This window comes from Micrasema longulum, unplaced genomic scaffold (genome assembly GCF_059751315.1).
Source record: "Micrasema longulum isolate JH-2025_06_02 unplaced genomic scaffold, ASM5975131v1 h1tg000662l, whole genome shotgun sequence".
Lineage (NCBI taxonomy): Eukaryota > Metazoa > Arthropoda > Insecta > Trichoptera > Brachycentridae > Micrasema > Micrasema longulum.
This window is the reverse complement of record NW_028277858.1, coordinates 792,610-806,293: the sequence shown is the minus strand read 5'-3', so window position 1 is coordinate 806,293 and position 13,684 is coordinate 792,610. Positions and strand designations below refer to the sequence as shown.

Genomic DNA, 13,684 nt, shown 5'->3' with positions numbered 1-13,684 from the left:
TAAACCCTTAATATTAAAAAAATACTTAAACTTTTTGTCTCACTAACTGAGATATACACGTTCGAATCGTTGGGAATTGAAAAATTTAAAATATTATGTAAGTTCCGAATCAAGTTGCAGTAACTCCTGGGAATGTAATTCATATGTAATTATACTACGTATTTGTAAATAAAAAATAAAATATTATGTGTGTTTTTTTTCTTCACTCAAAAAATAAATAGGTATAAAGTAAAATCCATATTTATGTATGAAAATTTTAAGTATCTTAGTCGGTAACTTGTAATAAAATATATTTGGAAAAAAAATTGTATTCATATCCTATTTTTCAGACAGAAAACTCAATTTTACTTTCTAGGTAAATTTGACGATAAACGTTAACTTCCCACGGGCCCTGATAGGTCAGTTCATTTGTACAGCGATCACAACATATAATTTGTTACATATTTAAAGGAAATATAATCAATTCATTTGTTACATAAAGTTATTCGCTTTATGTGTCCAGGGACTATAAAATATTACTGCGTAAAAATACCTTTTTAAATAAATATTTCACATCAACTCTGTTGGGAATAATATTCGAGATCTCTTTGCATGGTAATCAAGCGTGTCAATTACTAAACCATGAAGCGGACGATAAATGAGTAAAATTCTAAAATATATATTTTTTCGATTGAGAATTTTCACGTTAACTTTTTGAAAATACATTACATACTTTACTATCGTATTTATTAACGTCATCATCAAAATTGACAACTTTAAAATAAACCGGGTTCTAAAACAGTTATAAAAGAACCGATAAGAATATTTATTCTACTATTAAGTTACAGGGTCTCGGAGACTCAGGTCCATTTAAGTAAATTAATAAAAACGTCCGAGACGACACTGCTTGACACTTTTTTCTTTTTAATTATCTGTGAAATATGATTTCACTTCAACAGCGCCGGACAACATATGAGTTTGTTTGTATGTATGACAGCTGTAACTAGCAGTCTGACATTCTGAATTAATATTAATGCTTCCACTTTTGACTGAACGATTGTTTACATTCTTTATCAAAATTAAGGCTAAGAAATGGGTTGAGCGCTAGCAGTTAGCACTAAGTCAGTGATCAAATCGACTTGTATACTTTATAAGTTCAATAATGTAGCTTTAGCTTGAGTACAATCATACACATACATTGCAGTACGTAAGATGCAGGTAGAATGGGAGAGACATAGATTTCTAAATATTGGGTATGCCGCACTCCCAGAAGTACACTGTATTAGTAGTATTTGCTTATTTGACTGTAAAGATATGAGAAGAACACTGTAGCATCTTGCATCATGGTTATTGAGTGCACTTCTCAATATTTTACTCAGTTGATTTCAAAGAATACTGAAGTTTGTGGTACATCTCGCTCAAAAAAATCGCAGAGATACGTCAGTGGTCTCCTAAGAGAAAAAAAATATGGTTAAACTGCATTCATAACTCAAAACAGCCAGATTTAGACATACGACAGTGTATTTCTGGGGGTAGGATGTATTGAGGAAAATACATGAGAAACGACAGAAGCTGATACATGAGTATAAATTCGAATATTAATAATTATTTTTCAAACAAACAAAACAAAACATCACGCCGTTTCCCCGAAGTGGTAGGCAGAGAGGATAGAACTCCATATTACTCTATCTTGGCATACAGACCTCGCTTCCTCTACATTCATACATCTTCTCATGCACACACTTCATTTTTACGTGTACAAAATGGACATTACACACGACCATCATCCAAAGTGGTTTGTCCGCTTCATGACATCTCTGAAATACGAAACATCTTGTTCTTCTTAACCCTATCCGCACCAAATGGGGCATGAGGCACAACATTGGTACGGCAATTGCTACATGTTTTCATGATGTATACAGATAGAAATACTGGTAGCAATTATAATTAAGTACGAGGGTCCGTCAAAAACTAATGCCTCCTATGTTTTTCTCCTTTTAATTGTCAAGAAATTAAAATGCAATTACATAGATGGAAAACCACACTATTGACGATTAATTTATCACTTTGAAATATAATCTCCATCTTTTTCCATAGTTTTGGTCCATCCTTTAAAAAGGGCATGTATTCCACTGTGGTAAAAAGCACAAACTTTTGAGTACTCCAATTGCCGAATAATGGTCATGACACTGCCTTTACTAAGGGAGAGAATACGACACAATTCTTATGTAGTTTTCCGGCAGTCACTACGAATGATGTCATCGACTCGCTTGTGTGTTGCGTGGAGTCACTGCAGTCAACGGCCTGCCGCTCCGCTTTTCATGAGCCAACGGTGTTTGTCCTTCGGCTTCGTTACAGCGACGAACCCATCGTCTAACAGTGCTGACATCCACTGTAGCATCACCGTACACATGTTTCAGTCTCTCATGAATCCGAATGGGCGTTTCACCTTCTGCATTCAAGAATTCAATCACAGAACGCTGTCTAATTCGAGCATCGATATCGGCCATTTTGCAAGCGACTGCAGTGCTGCCACCTGTTGACGCAGAAAGTTACTACTGCGGTAGATTGTAGAAAAAGGTTTGAGAAATAGCGCCAAATTCAAACTTTTCACTTAACTAACTTTATTTAAGTAGAAAAAAATAGGAGGCATTAGTTTTTGACTGACCCTCGTATATATCGCACATCCGATAAAATAGAGCCATCGAAAGTCAATTTTCAGGAGAGCCTAAAAACTAAAATAACATGTCTAGAAATAGTTTTCTTTATTTAGTGTTTTGTTTTTCTTTGTGATGTGTCATAAACTTATATTAAGATTTTGTCTCAAAAATGCTCCTACATTTTTAAAAGAGAATCGTTAAATAGTTGAAATATCTTGATACTGTTTGAGAATGTGCGCGTGCAAATAAGTGAGGTGTCATGAAGCAATTAAATGGTTAGACCTTAAAGCTAAAATTATACCTATTTTTAAGCATATTAGAGTTTTTTCCATAGTTTATTATGTATATTCAACTCAAAATCGGATTTTTCAACTCTTTTTTATGTAAACTATTTGATCGGAAGTGCGATATATGAAATTTCGTGTTCAGTTTTTATGTCTTGTATGAGTTTGTATTTTATAAGGAATAGTGAGGGCGCAATCTAAAGAATTGCAGGCAAACAGATTTTTATGTTCAATTTTTTTATATTTCTTATTTGTTTATTTTTCCATACATATGTTTACATAGAATTTTAATTACATAAATACACTTAAAAAATACACCTTAAAATTAAGCTATAACATAAATGGGAAAAAATGCCCACAAAGACTTCAGCGTCTTAGCGTGGGCCATTCCTTTTTTAATTATTAATAAGTTTATAGCATATATATATGGTATGACATGACCATGAAAAGAAAAGAAAAACAAAATTGACATATGCTGATATTATGAAAACAGGATAATTAAGATTAAAGAGTTTCACAGGTATTAAAAATGTGCTCAAATTGTATGTACTTGTAATGGATTTATTTGCATAGTACTTAAATATAAATGTGTATATATATATGGTATATTGTTTTATAATGTTAGTAATGCTATTTTTTACTAATTTACCTATCAACATAAAACGTTCCAACCCTTCACCAACGCAGAATTTATCGATAGACGTAAGTGCATTATGAACCATAATGTAAAAATCATAAATTAATATTTTTTGTGAAGGGCAGACCCTGGACGACAATAAAAACCGACCAGCTAATTATTTAAGATACTTACTTAAATAAGTATTATTTAATTGATTGGGTACACGTTTATTTTATACAGATCCAAACATAACTACACAGTTCAAAAAGAATTCAATAATGTTTACTCGCTTTTAAAAAAAATGTGAGATGATAATTACTTTTATAATTTAATGTTGGGTTCTACGTTAATTCTGTGGGTTCTCCGTTAATTCTGCGGGTTCAGCGTTAATTCTGTGGGTTCTACTACTATCAACTTTCTATTATTTTAGAGATACAGACATGACCCAAGAAATAGCTTAAACACGTGAAGAACACACACAAATAAACAATATGAACTCACCTTCCAACTGTACGACTTTTCCAGCCCGTTTTAGAGCCTTGACGGCTTCCTCGTGAGTCGCGTCCTTCAAATCTTCTCCGTTAACGGATAGTATGGCGTCGCCGACATAGAGCTGCTCCGTTAAATCAGCAGCCATTCCCTTAAATATCTTCGATATCAAAATGGGCATATTATTCTCCACACCTCCTTTGATAGATATTCCCAGGCCGTTGTTGTCGGACTTGATGACTTGGACTAACCTCTTCTGGTTAGCGACCGAGTCCGGGACCTCTGTGAAGTCGCCGTTAGGAGTCTCCACGTTGTTGTTCAGGGTCCCGTTGAGCGTTGTGGACGCGTCGTAGCTGTCGTCCAGGCACACACTCAAGTAGTCGTCCTCCAGGGAACAATGGACCCTGTACCACGTGCCTCTCACCAGCGTCTCCAGAAGCCCTGAGTGCACGATGGACCCCCCCGGGCTCTCGCTCCCGCCGCTGGAGGCCCCGTTTTCTACCATCTTTATAGCTGCTACCTCACTTTCGGAAGAGGAAATGGCTGATACAATGACAGTTGCTCAAATATCCGAGATCACATCCTCATACTATCGTTATCTCTCTTTAGCACTCATCTCTACAATAAAAAATACACGTTTCACCACCATTTTGAAGATAATCAATTAAAACCTAAGCATTTTACAAAATTCAAAAAAAATATTTAGCACCACTTTTTAGGCATGTTATTTTATTGACGTAAAACACAGATCTCACTTAAAACTCTCACAATAGTTTGCACATTTGTCAAAACAGAGTATTGACATCTGTCAAATCCTCCGAGAGGGTATGGCAAACCGACAGCGAACGAACTACACGACCGAACAACACGCGAGCGGCTTTTCTTTGTAAACACATTTCCAAAGATATACATATTCTCTCACTAGCAAAGCGTTCAAAAGCGCGTATCCTAAAACAGAGAAAAGGCGAACTATTTATTACATTTACGGGGCAGGTTGTGAAATATTTTCACACCACCCAAATTTGCGACTTTTTAATTATTTATAATTTTAGATTTTCTAAATCACAGAATGGATATATTTTAAACTTCGGGGACGAACAATTTTTCTATTTTTCTTATCCAAAATCAAAATACCTATTTGTATTTTCAAATGACCTTGTCGTTAAAGTCTTGTGCTTAAAAATAACTGACAAACCTAATTTTACATTACTCTACTTATATTTCTATTACTTTTATCGTTTGATTAGAATTTAATAACCTTACTTTTTACATTATTGGACCAGTTTTCGTCATGTTTTTCTCTTAGACAAAAAATTTAAAGATTTTTTTTTCCATTAGCTGTTTGAAAATTAGTTCCTTTATTTGCTCAAAATGGTAATAATCAATAAAATAAAATAATATTAAAAAAAAAAAAAAATTGCCTCTGCATTACGTTGAGTTTAGAAAAGATTTATTTTTTTATCTATGGCTGAACTGTCAAAAATAAAAATATATGAGAAAGTTTTTGTCGGTCGTGAAGTGTCAGCTGTCAGTCAGCTGTGAAGTCAAGTTGAAATTTCATATTTTGGCTTTATTTCCACGCCATTCACGTCTTGGTGGACGAAGTAGGGTGTTTGTACTATAACCAATCCCTGTCTTTATTCTTTTCGATACGTGCCGCCCTGCTTTTTATAAATATTCATACATTCAATATTTACATATAATCGGATTAAATTTCGAGCAGTCGACATGCTTTGGACCGTTCATCTAGAAGGCGGTCCTCAAAAAGTTAATCATGCGGCAACATGTGTTGGCGATTACATTTTCTCGTTCGGAGGATACTGCTCAATGGAAAACTTCGGAAATCGACCATTACCCATTCCTGTCTACGTTTTGAACACTAAAACTTTAAGATGGTCTACAATAAATCATGATAATGATAAAGAATATCCTCCGCAACGCTATGGACACACTGTTGTTGCCTATGGGGATAAGGTAAATTGTTTTAAATATTTGGTGGAATGTTTTGTTTTTTTAGCCATATTTTGAGAGTATCAAATCTTAGCAATTGCTGGATTTAACTCTGGAGGAATCTTATAAAGATAGATAACTCAACAGAAACTCAATTCCTTTAACAGGGTTTATAGAAATATAACCATTTTCTCATTCTACATCAGCCATGTGAAACCTTTATCTAGTCTGGGCCAGATTGCCAATTTTCCTCCAGGGCCAGAACATCAAAATAACCACCCACACATACAAAAAACGTATAGGTTCTAGTAGTCAGCAATACCGTATAAAAATAAATCACAGTAATTAAATCAAAATTATAAACAAAGTTGTTGTATTTCTTTATAACAAATAACCACAAAGTTAGTGCTTCAAATATAAATGAAATGAAATCATTTTCTTGATATATAACTTCAATTTTCGTCCAGTAAAAACCTATTTATCATTAATCCTATTCATCCTAATTATTCTAACGTCCCGATTGTATTTACTAATTTCCTCTAAAATCAAATTTCACTCTTTGGATAAAAAACAATCATGTGTAATAAAACTTACTTAAAAGCCGTATCTTGTTACTATTGAATATGACACGATATCTTTTGGTAATATTAAAGGATAATTCATTAAGAACTATTTTATTGATTGATTTGGTGTTTATTTTGTAGAACTCCATATTTAAACTATTTTTGTGAAAAAAAAAACTATTTTTGTGAAAAATCACCTCAAGCTTCCAGATAATATTATTTATTTAGGAATTATGAGGAAAAATACTTTAATAAATCACCCACACGTTCAGTGTTTTGAGTCTATGAACAAATTTTGGTACGATCAAACTCCACATATCCATATCCGGTGGATGCCCATGTGTGGTCTATGTCAAAACCTCTGTAAATTCTCAGATTTCCATCTTTCCCTTTCAAAAGAATTATCTCTTTTAAATAATTGTTCTAGATACTTTTTTGCATATAATATTAATTTTCTGCTGAAAAACTCTATACGAACTTGTATATATTTCCAGTTTTTCACATTAAAAATAATATATATTTATTCAAATTTATAGAAAAAAATCATTGATATAGATCACACCAAACTAATAATAAATTGGCGTTTCTAATACAAATAAAAATAACCGGAAATTAGCATAAAAAAACAAATAACCACAAAAATAAAACTATAAGGACCACAAATCTAAAAAATTATTCTGCGAATTTACAGAAAAGAAAAAATAAAGTTAAACGCATTTTTACGCTTTAAAGTTTTGATTTTCAATAAGGAAGTCTGACTTCTTTGCTCGAAACTGGTAGAGTCCTTTACCTCGGCGGGAAGCTTGTTAAACAGTATTGGCAAAATAAATTATGTTGTTCTGCTTCCATAGAAGTTTTGTGCTCTAGACTCTACCAGTTTCATAGCTGAAATCGACCTTGTACCATGTTGGTGACATTTTTTGGTTACATCGTTGGTGATTTCTCACCAAAGTAATTCATTATCAACTTATCAGTGGTATAGTTGGTTCACTGGAAGTTTCCTACAATGCTTAAATACGATTGTCTTTTTGCTAATCTTGTTGATTTCATCACTTACAATAATTATCTTGAGGAGTCTTTTCTGAAGATTGTATATTCTATCAACGTATGTCTTAGAGTTCCCCCCAGGACAGAATTCCGTATAAAAGAATTGATCCTGCAAGACTTATATGTAGACTAATTTAACCAATTGAAAAGGTTATATTTTCTTCAGCTGATAAAGTTTTATCATACACACTCTAAGCCGTGCAAATAATGTTGATCTGTTTTTCATAGTTAAAATTTCTATCTAATGTTAAGCCAAGGTATTTACAATTGCTTACAATTTCTAAGGTCTCACATATACATGATATACTGCCTTCGTGTTTATTATGAAGACATACATAAGTGTGGGCTTTAGTTCTATTATTTTCTCTCGCAATATAAGACGAAGCAATATAGAGTACCTTAGTTGTGTTGACATTTATAATCAGACCATTATTGTGGGACTGTTTTAAGAGTTGTATAAAATGTTTTTGAAGTTAATGTTCAACATTTGTCACATTTTCACTTGATATTATTATGGCCGTGTTGTCTGCAAATAAATATGTATTACATTCTTGAGACAACTTTTTGAGACTATTGGTATATATAAGATACTCTTTTGTTCCAAGAATCAACCATTGAACAACTCCTGTTCCTAATATTTTCTCCTCACTAAACGTTTTATTGATTTTAACTATCATAAATTATACTATTATTGATTTTACCTATCACACTGCAAAAATTGTATAACCTCTGTACATGTAAAAGCCCTTTGGGCATCAATAAATAAATAAATATCAGTAATTTTGCAATAATCTGTCTATATTTTTCATTTCTTGGACAGCTTTTCCATTTTCTGAACAAGTTGTCTCTTATTGTTATCAATTTCATTAGTTCTTTAGTCATCCAATGTGCCGATTTTCAATTCTTCGATTTGATATCTCAATATCAATTGCTTCTTGTACCTTAGATTCATATAATTTTTTATTTGTTATTAACTATACTCGAGCCATTCTTCATGACAGTTTTGTGTAATCATATTATTTTTTACACTAGATTTATTATCTGTATACACATGATACTGTAATAAAAGTGTACTGAAAAATAAACTTAAAATTGTTAAAATTTTAATAATTAGAAGGTATTGCATAACTGTAACAGAGATCAACATAAAAAGGTGATAAAAGGAGTATGCTTAACTGTTTTTTTTTCAAATATATTTTCTGTAGATCTTCATGTGGGGAGGCCGAGACAACATCACAGCCTTCAGACACTTGGATTATTTTGATACATTGAACCAGAAATGGGATAAACTAGAAACAACGGGCCGTACTCCATACCCCGTGGATGGACATTCCTCCTGCATTATAAATGACACCATGTATGTTTTTGGCGGGTTCGATAACTACTCGGTGGAATACTCTTCGGAAGTCCACACATTTAATCTTAAGAATTTACAATGGAGTTTTCTGCACACGAGTGGCACACCTCCTTCTCCGAGAGACTTCCACTCGGCAACTGCAGTGGGTACGAGGATGTATGTGTTTGGAGGACGCAGTACTCTTGGATTAGATGACGCCGTCTACTGTCCTCAAGTATATTACCTTGAAACAACAACCAATGAATGGTTCTCCCCCGAAACAAAGGGTGATATCCCACTAGGAAGACGTAGTCATTCTGCATGTAAGTTTTCAAATATGTTTAAATTATATAGTTTTTATTTGAAGATGCTTATCTACTTTTCTCCTACTATTGTTGTATATAACACATTTATTTATACCCCAATAGTTGCAAATATTATATAGCCATCATTTGTAATTCTTGATTAAAACTGCCAATGAGGATGACTTAATTAAAATTTAAAAAATAACATCAGCCCAGGTGACAAACGCCGAAATGATTTTTAAAACATCGCCAAGGATGAACAACCATGGCACACTAATTTGCAAAGCATCATTAGTCAGTATTCTCAAGTCTATGATCATTACTAAATGTTATTAAATATTTGTGTATAACCACTTACCGACTTTTCTATGTCTACCGGTTTCGAGACGTAACCGTCTCTTCGTCAGGACACCAATTAAATCAACATGCAAAACCCACTATACACCTTCACCATAGTTGTTGCACAAAAATATAAAACCAACACGACATGCATTTTAATAAGCACGTGCACTGATTAGAACAAACATGCACTGATTAAATTATGAAAATATTCTATTGTTTGAGAATTAATAAAAAAATGTAGTGGGGATGGAGGGAGGGGGTAAGCTTAATAGGTTTAATAGGGTGACCATTACAGTGGAACAACGTATAAAGGACTATATTGGAAGTTTGTTTGATTAAAGGAACATTATTTTTTAAAGCTTTCCTAATGTGAAATATTTCCATATCATTTACTTTTAACCCTTTATTATTTGTATGTAAGATTTTAACTCCTGTATTTTTATTAGTCATGATTTAAAATGTTGGTTTGCATGTTGGTTTAATTGGTGTCCTGACGAAGAGACGGGTATGTCTCGAAACTGTAGACATAGAAAAATTGGTAAGTGGTTATGTACAAATATTTCATAACATTTAGTAAAATGTTTGACCACAAAGTTAATGCTTTAAATATTAATAATATCTATGATCATTATTTCTTTTTTTTTTTAATACTTTGATATTTTAGGGCTTTATAAAAATGAAATCTATATTTTTGGCGGATATAATGGTAAAACAGGAGAGCATTTCAATGACCTGTATAAGTTTTCTCCCCAAACTTGTACATGGACACGCCTTCATGTGCCAGGAAATGTTCCATGTAACCGAAGAAGACAATGTTGTATTCTGGTTAATGATCGAATGTATCTTTTCGGTGGCACTGGGTAAGAAACAATTTTTAAATAATTGTAATAAATATTGATATAACAATAATTCAATTTTAACTATGCAATATATTTTTCACAGCCCGTATCCTAACTTGCCCGATCGAAATGACTTGATCGACAAAAGCGACCTACATGTATTAGATTATAATCCATCTCTTAAAACTTTAAATATACTAACTGTTTTGAAACATAAACTCAGTTTTGATGATCTCCCCGCTGACATAATGTAAGTATTTTTATGTGTAATAAACTTAATATTAAATAAAATATTGTCAAGTAGAATAAAATGAAAGAATAACATTTTGGACACAGTATAATATGTATTTGCATCTCAGTACATGCATATATTTATTATATTTTGTAATATAGGTCAGATAAAATTAGTTATATATTTTTTTAATAAACGATTAGTTATAAATAACACATTAGTATATCTTATAAATAGAATATTCAATACTTAAAAATAAACATCCACATTTTTTTCAATTACATTTGACCCAGATAAGTTTATAATTTCTTATCGTAACATTATCTAACAAAATAATAAAGTTATCATTCTCTATTTATAAACATTCTTACAGTAAAACACATACAAATTCATATTATGTACATTAATGAAAATATTTATTTATCTTATTTCATAGCATGAGATCAGTTTACCCTTTAATAATGTTGGACCACAAAAAAATATATATAAGTAAGAGGAACGGTTGTTCTTTTTTGGCTTATATTTCATAAAACACATTTACCTACTTACATACAAAAAAGAACAAATGAATTTTAAAGTAACTTGATATGATATTCATTAAAATATTAATCGATAATTATTTTCTTTGTAAATTGATAAAGCTAAAATGTACTAAAATTATATATTTTAAAAGCAAATTGTGTGACTAAACAAGATAAAAAAAGCTTCACTATTTTTAGAAAAAAAAAAATCTCATTATTTAAATATATACAGACTGTGTAAAAATATTAAAAAATAAATTATGTACATAGGTCATCTATATTGAATCTTTAATCTTTCACAGTATTATTTTTTTAAATTGGTTTTCTTAGCTAAATGAAAGCACTTACATAAAAACATCTTATAGTAAACAGTATAAATAAATATTTTATGTACAACTTAAATACATCTTTAGCAAGACTAAGTAAAATAGTATACAGTACCCGGCAATATATGTATATCGTACGTCAGCATTTAGAAAGAGACCTTCGGCTATATTTGGCTTTGTAGAGCTTCGCCTTTGTCATACATGTGTCACGTGACAGTTGGGACAATTTTAAATTAACTACGAGACTTAAATAAAAACTATCAAACTAAAAATAGAAACTGTCAAACTAAAAATAAAAACTATCAAACAAAAAATAAAATGAACTATCGAAAGTTTCAATAATTAAATAACTGTAAGCATTTTTATAACTGTTGACTTATGAGATGTCAAACGTTAGAGAAGAAGTAATCGTTTATTTTTGTTTGATTTACAAATTTTTAAATTTACAAATTGTTAGGAACAAAAAAAACCTAATTAGAGGGTAAAAATGGAAAGTGAAAACACCTCACAAATAGAAGAGGTGGGTACATTAATTATTCAATCAATTTTGGAAATCCCAAATAAGCTATTATTTTTCAAAATCCGCATTAAAGCAATTAATATTAATTTAGTTTAGAACTTATTAGATTAGGTACAACATTTTATGTGCAAATATGACGAACCGTCTAGGTCTTAGTAATGACTTATTAGTTGAAAATTAATTTATTTTAATTGCTTTAACGGGGATTTTTTTTAATAATTGCTTATTTTGGGATTTCCAAAATTTATTGAATATTAATGTAATGATTTTTTTGTTCCTACCAATTTTTAAATCTAAAAATACCCTGTTAATTTGTAAATCGAACAAAAATAAACAATCACTTCTTTTCTAATGTTTGACATTGCATAAGTCATCAGTTATAAAAATGCTTACAGTTATTTATCTAATTTAAAATGCTTACAATTTTACGTATGAAAACCTTAACAGCCCTGCTCTGATTAGATTTTGAATCATGCAACAGAGACGACGCTCTACAATGTCAAGTTTGATGAAATGGCCGACAGACTCTAAATGCTGATGTACGATATATAATGCCGGGAACTGTACATACTTTTATAACAACACATGTTTTCTACAAACAACAGATTAAATGTTTGTTTTATTTTGTTGATTAATTATGAAATACATTACATATGTTGAATAATTATTATTAAATTAGTTAATTAAAAACTCAATTTATTTTATATTTTATTACAGAAATGATATAAAGATAATGACAGTTCCCAATCAAATAAGTAGGCCCACTACTCAATCTGGATGAAATTAGGAATTAAATACAAATTGTCAAGAAAGAACACATACAGTTGAAATACAAAGTCGGAACTTGGTAGTGAATAACCAGACAGAAAAGAATACATTTTCAATTAAGTGTGAACATCATTTGTTAAAAAAGTTTTATTTTAAAATTTATATTCTTAAATAAATGTGTGATTTGATCTAAAAATGTATCCATGTACCAATAGTTAGTGGCATTTGGGTATCAGTAATTAAATTGTATAATACATTACAATAATAGTCATATTTGGGTATTTAAATTTGTCATGTTTAAGTTTGCTAATTAATTTATCAACTAACATAATATTTGACTCGATAAAAATTAAACTAAATTGCTAAAAACACATTGAGTATATCTGAACACATTGTACTGTGGTTTTTTCAAGATCATACAAGTGCAATGTTATACTGTGATAAAATATGATTAACAATGGCACGTAAACAAAATAATACATCACTGCAGTAATGCATTGTAACTTTAATAAAATGCAATTGTTAAGAAAATAGAGGCTTAAACCTACTTGTCTTTTATTTCCCTAATCTGTCTAATGAATCATAGAGCGCTAGCAGTGTCATCCTGATTATAAAATAAAGTAAAAATAACTACTGTCTTGTGTATAATAATATATAAAATATGGAGAAAAAACTTTACTTCATGTTGATCCAGTCTGGAGGCAAATTCAGGGCCTTACATAATAATACAATATTATGATGGTTAAAAATTCTAAGTTCATACCTTATGATAATTTCGAGGGGAAAATATATTATATAGTAGGTATAAGTCATTGAAATATGTTGAAATATTACATTAAAATGAGTTGCGATGCCAACTTTATATAAAAATATGTACACCTTTAGTTAGTACCAAAATTAATTG

The 13,684-nt window shown here is 31.1% G+C and overlaps 2 protein-coding genes across 2 annotated transcripts in view; one reads left to right on the top strand and one right to left on the bottom strand.

Annotated features, from left to right (window-relative positions):
- The window catches only part of Syn1 (Syntrophin-like 1), a 107,840-nt gene extending 102,932 nt beyond the window's left edge, over positions 1 to 4,908 (bottom strand). The window contains exon 1 of the mRNA XM_088229290.1: positions 4,044 to 4,908. Within this exon, the coding sequence (XP_088085416.1) occupies positions 4,044 to 4,536 (493 nt within the window). The 5' untranslated portion in view covers positions 4,537 to 4,908. The remainder of the gene's footprint in view (positions 1 to 4,043) is intronic.
- A 587-nt stretch (positions 4,909 to 5,495) lies between these two features.
- On the top strand, positions 5,496 to 13,327 carry LOC148279865 (kelch domain-containing protein 3). Its single transcript, XM_088229286.1, has 5 exons — positions 5,496 to 6,005; positions 8,797 to 9,250; positions 10,239 to 10,434; positions 10,517 to 10,663; positions 12,730 to 13,327. The coding sequence occupies exons 1-5, from the start codon at positions 5,760 to 5,762 to the stop codon at positions 12,791 to 12,793; spliced, it is 1,107 nt and encodes a 368-aa protein (XP_088085412.1). The 5' UTR covers positions 5,496 to 5,759; the 3' UTR covers positions 12,794 to 13,327.
- The last annotated feature ends 357 nt before the right edge of the window (positions 13,328 to 13,684 follow it).

Bases quoted from the DNA above. Each gene is read 5' to 3' on its own strand.
- LOC148279865 (XM_088229286.1), top strand. From the start codon at position 5,760: ATGCTTTGGACCGTTCATCTAGAAGGCGGTCCTCAAAAAGTTAATCAT. The intron at 6,006-8,796 runs GTAAATTGTTTT...TATTTTCTGTAG, and splicing joins TTGTTGCCTATGGGGATAAG to ATCTTCATGTGGGGAGGCCG. The intron at 10,664-12,729 runs GTAAGTATTTTT...ATTTTATTACAG, and splicing joins GATCTCCCCGCTGACATAAT to AAATGATATAAAGATAATGA.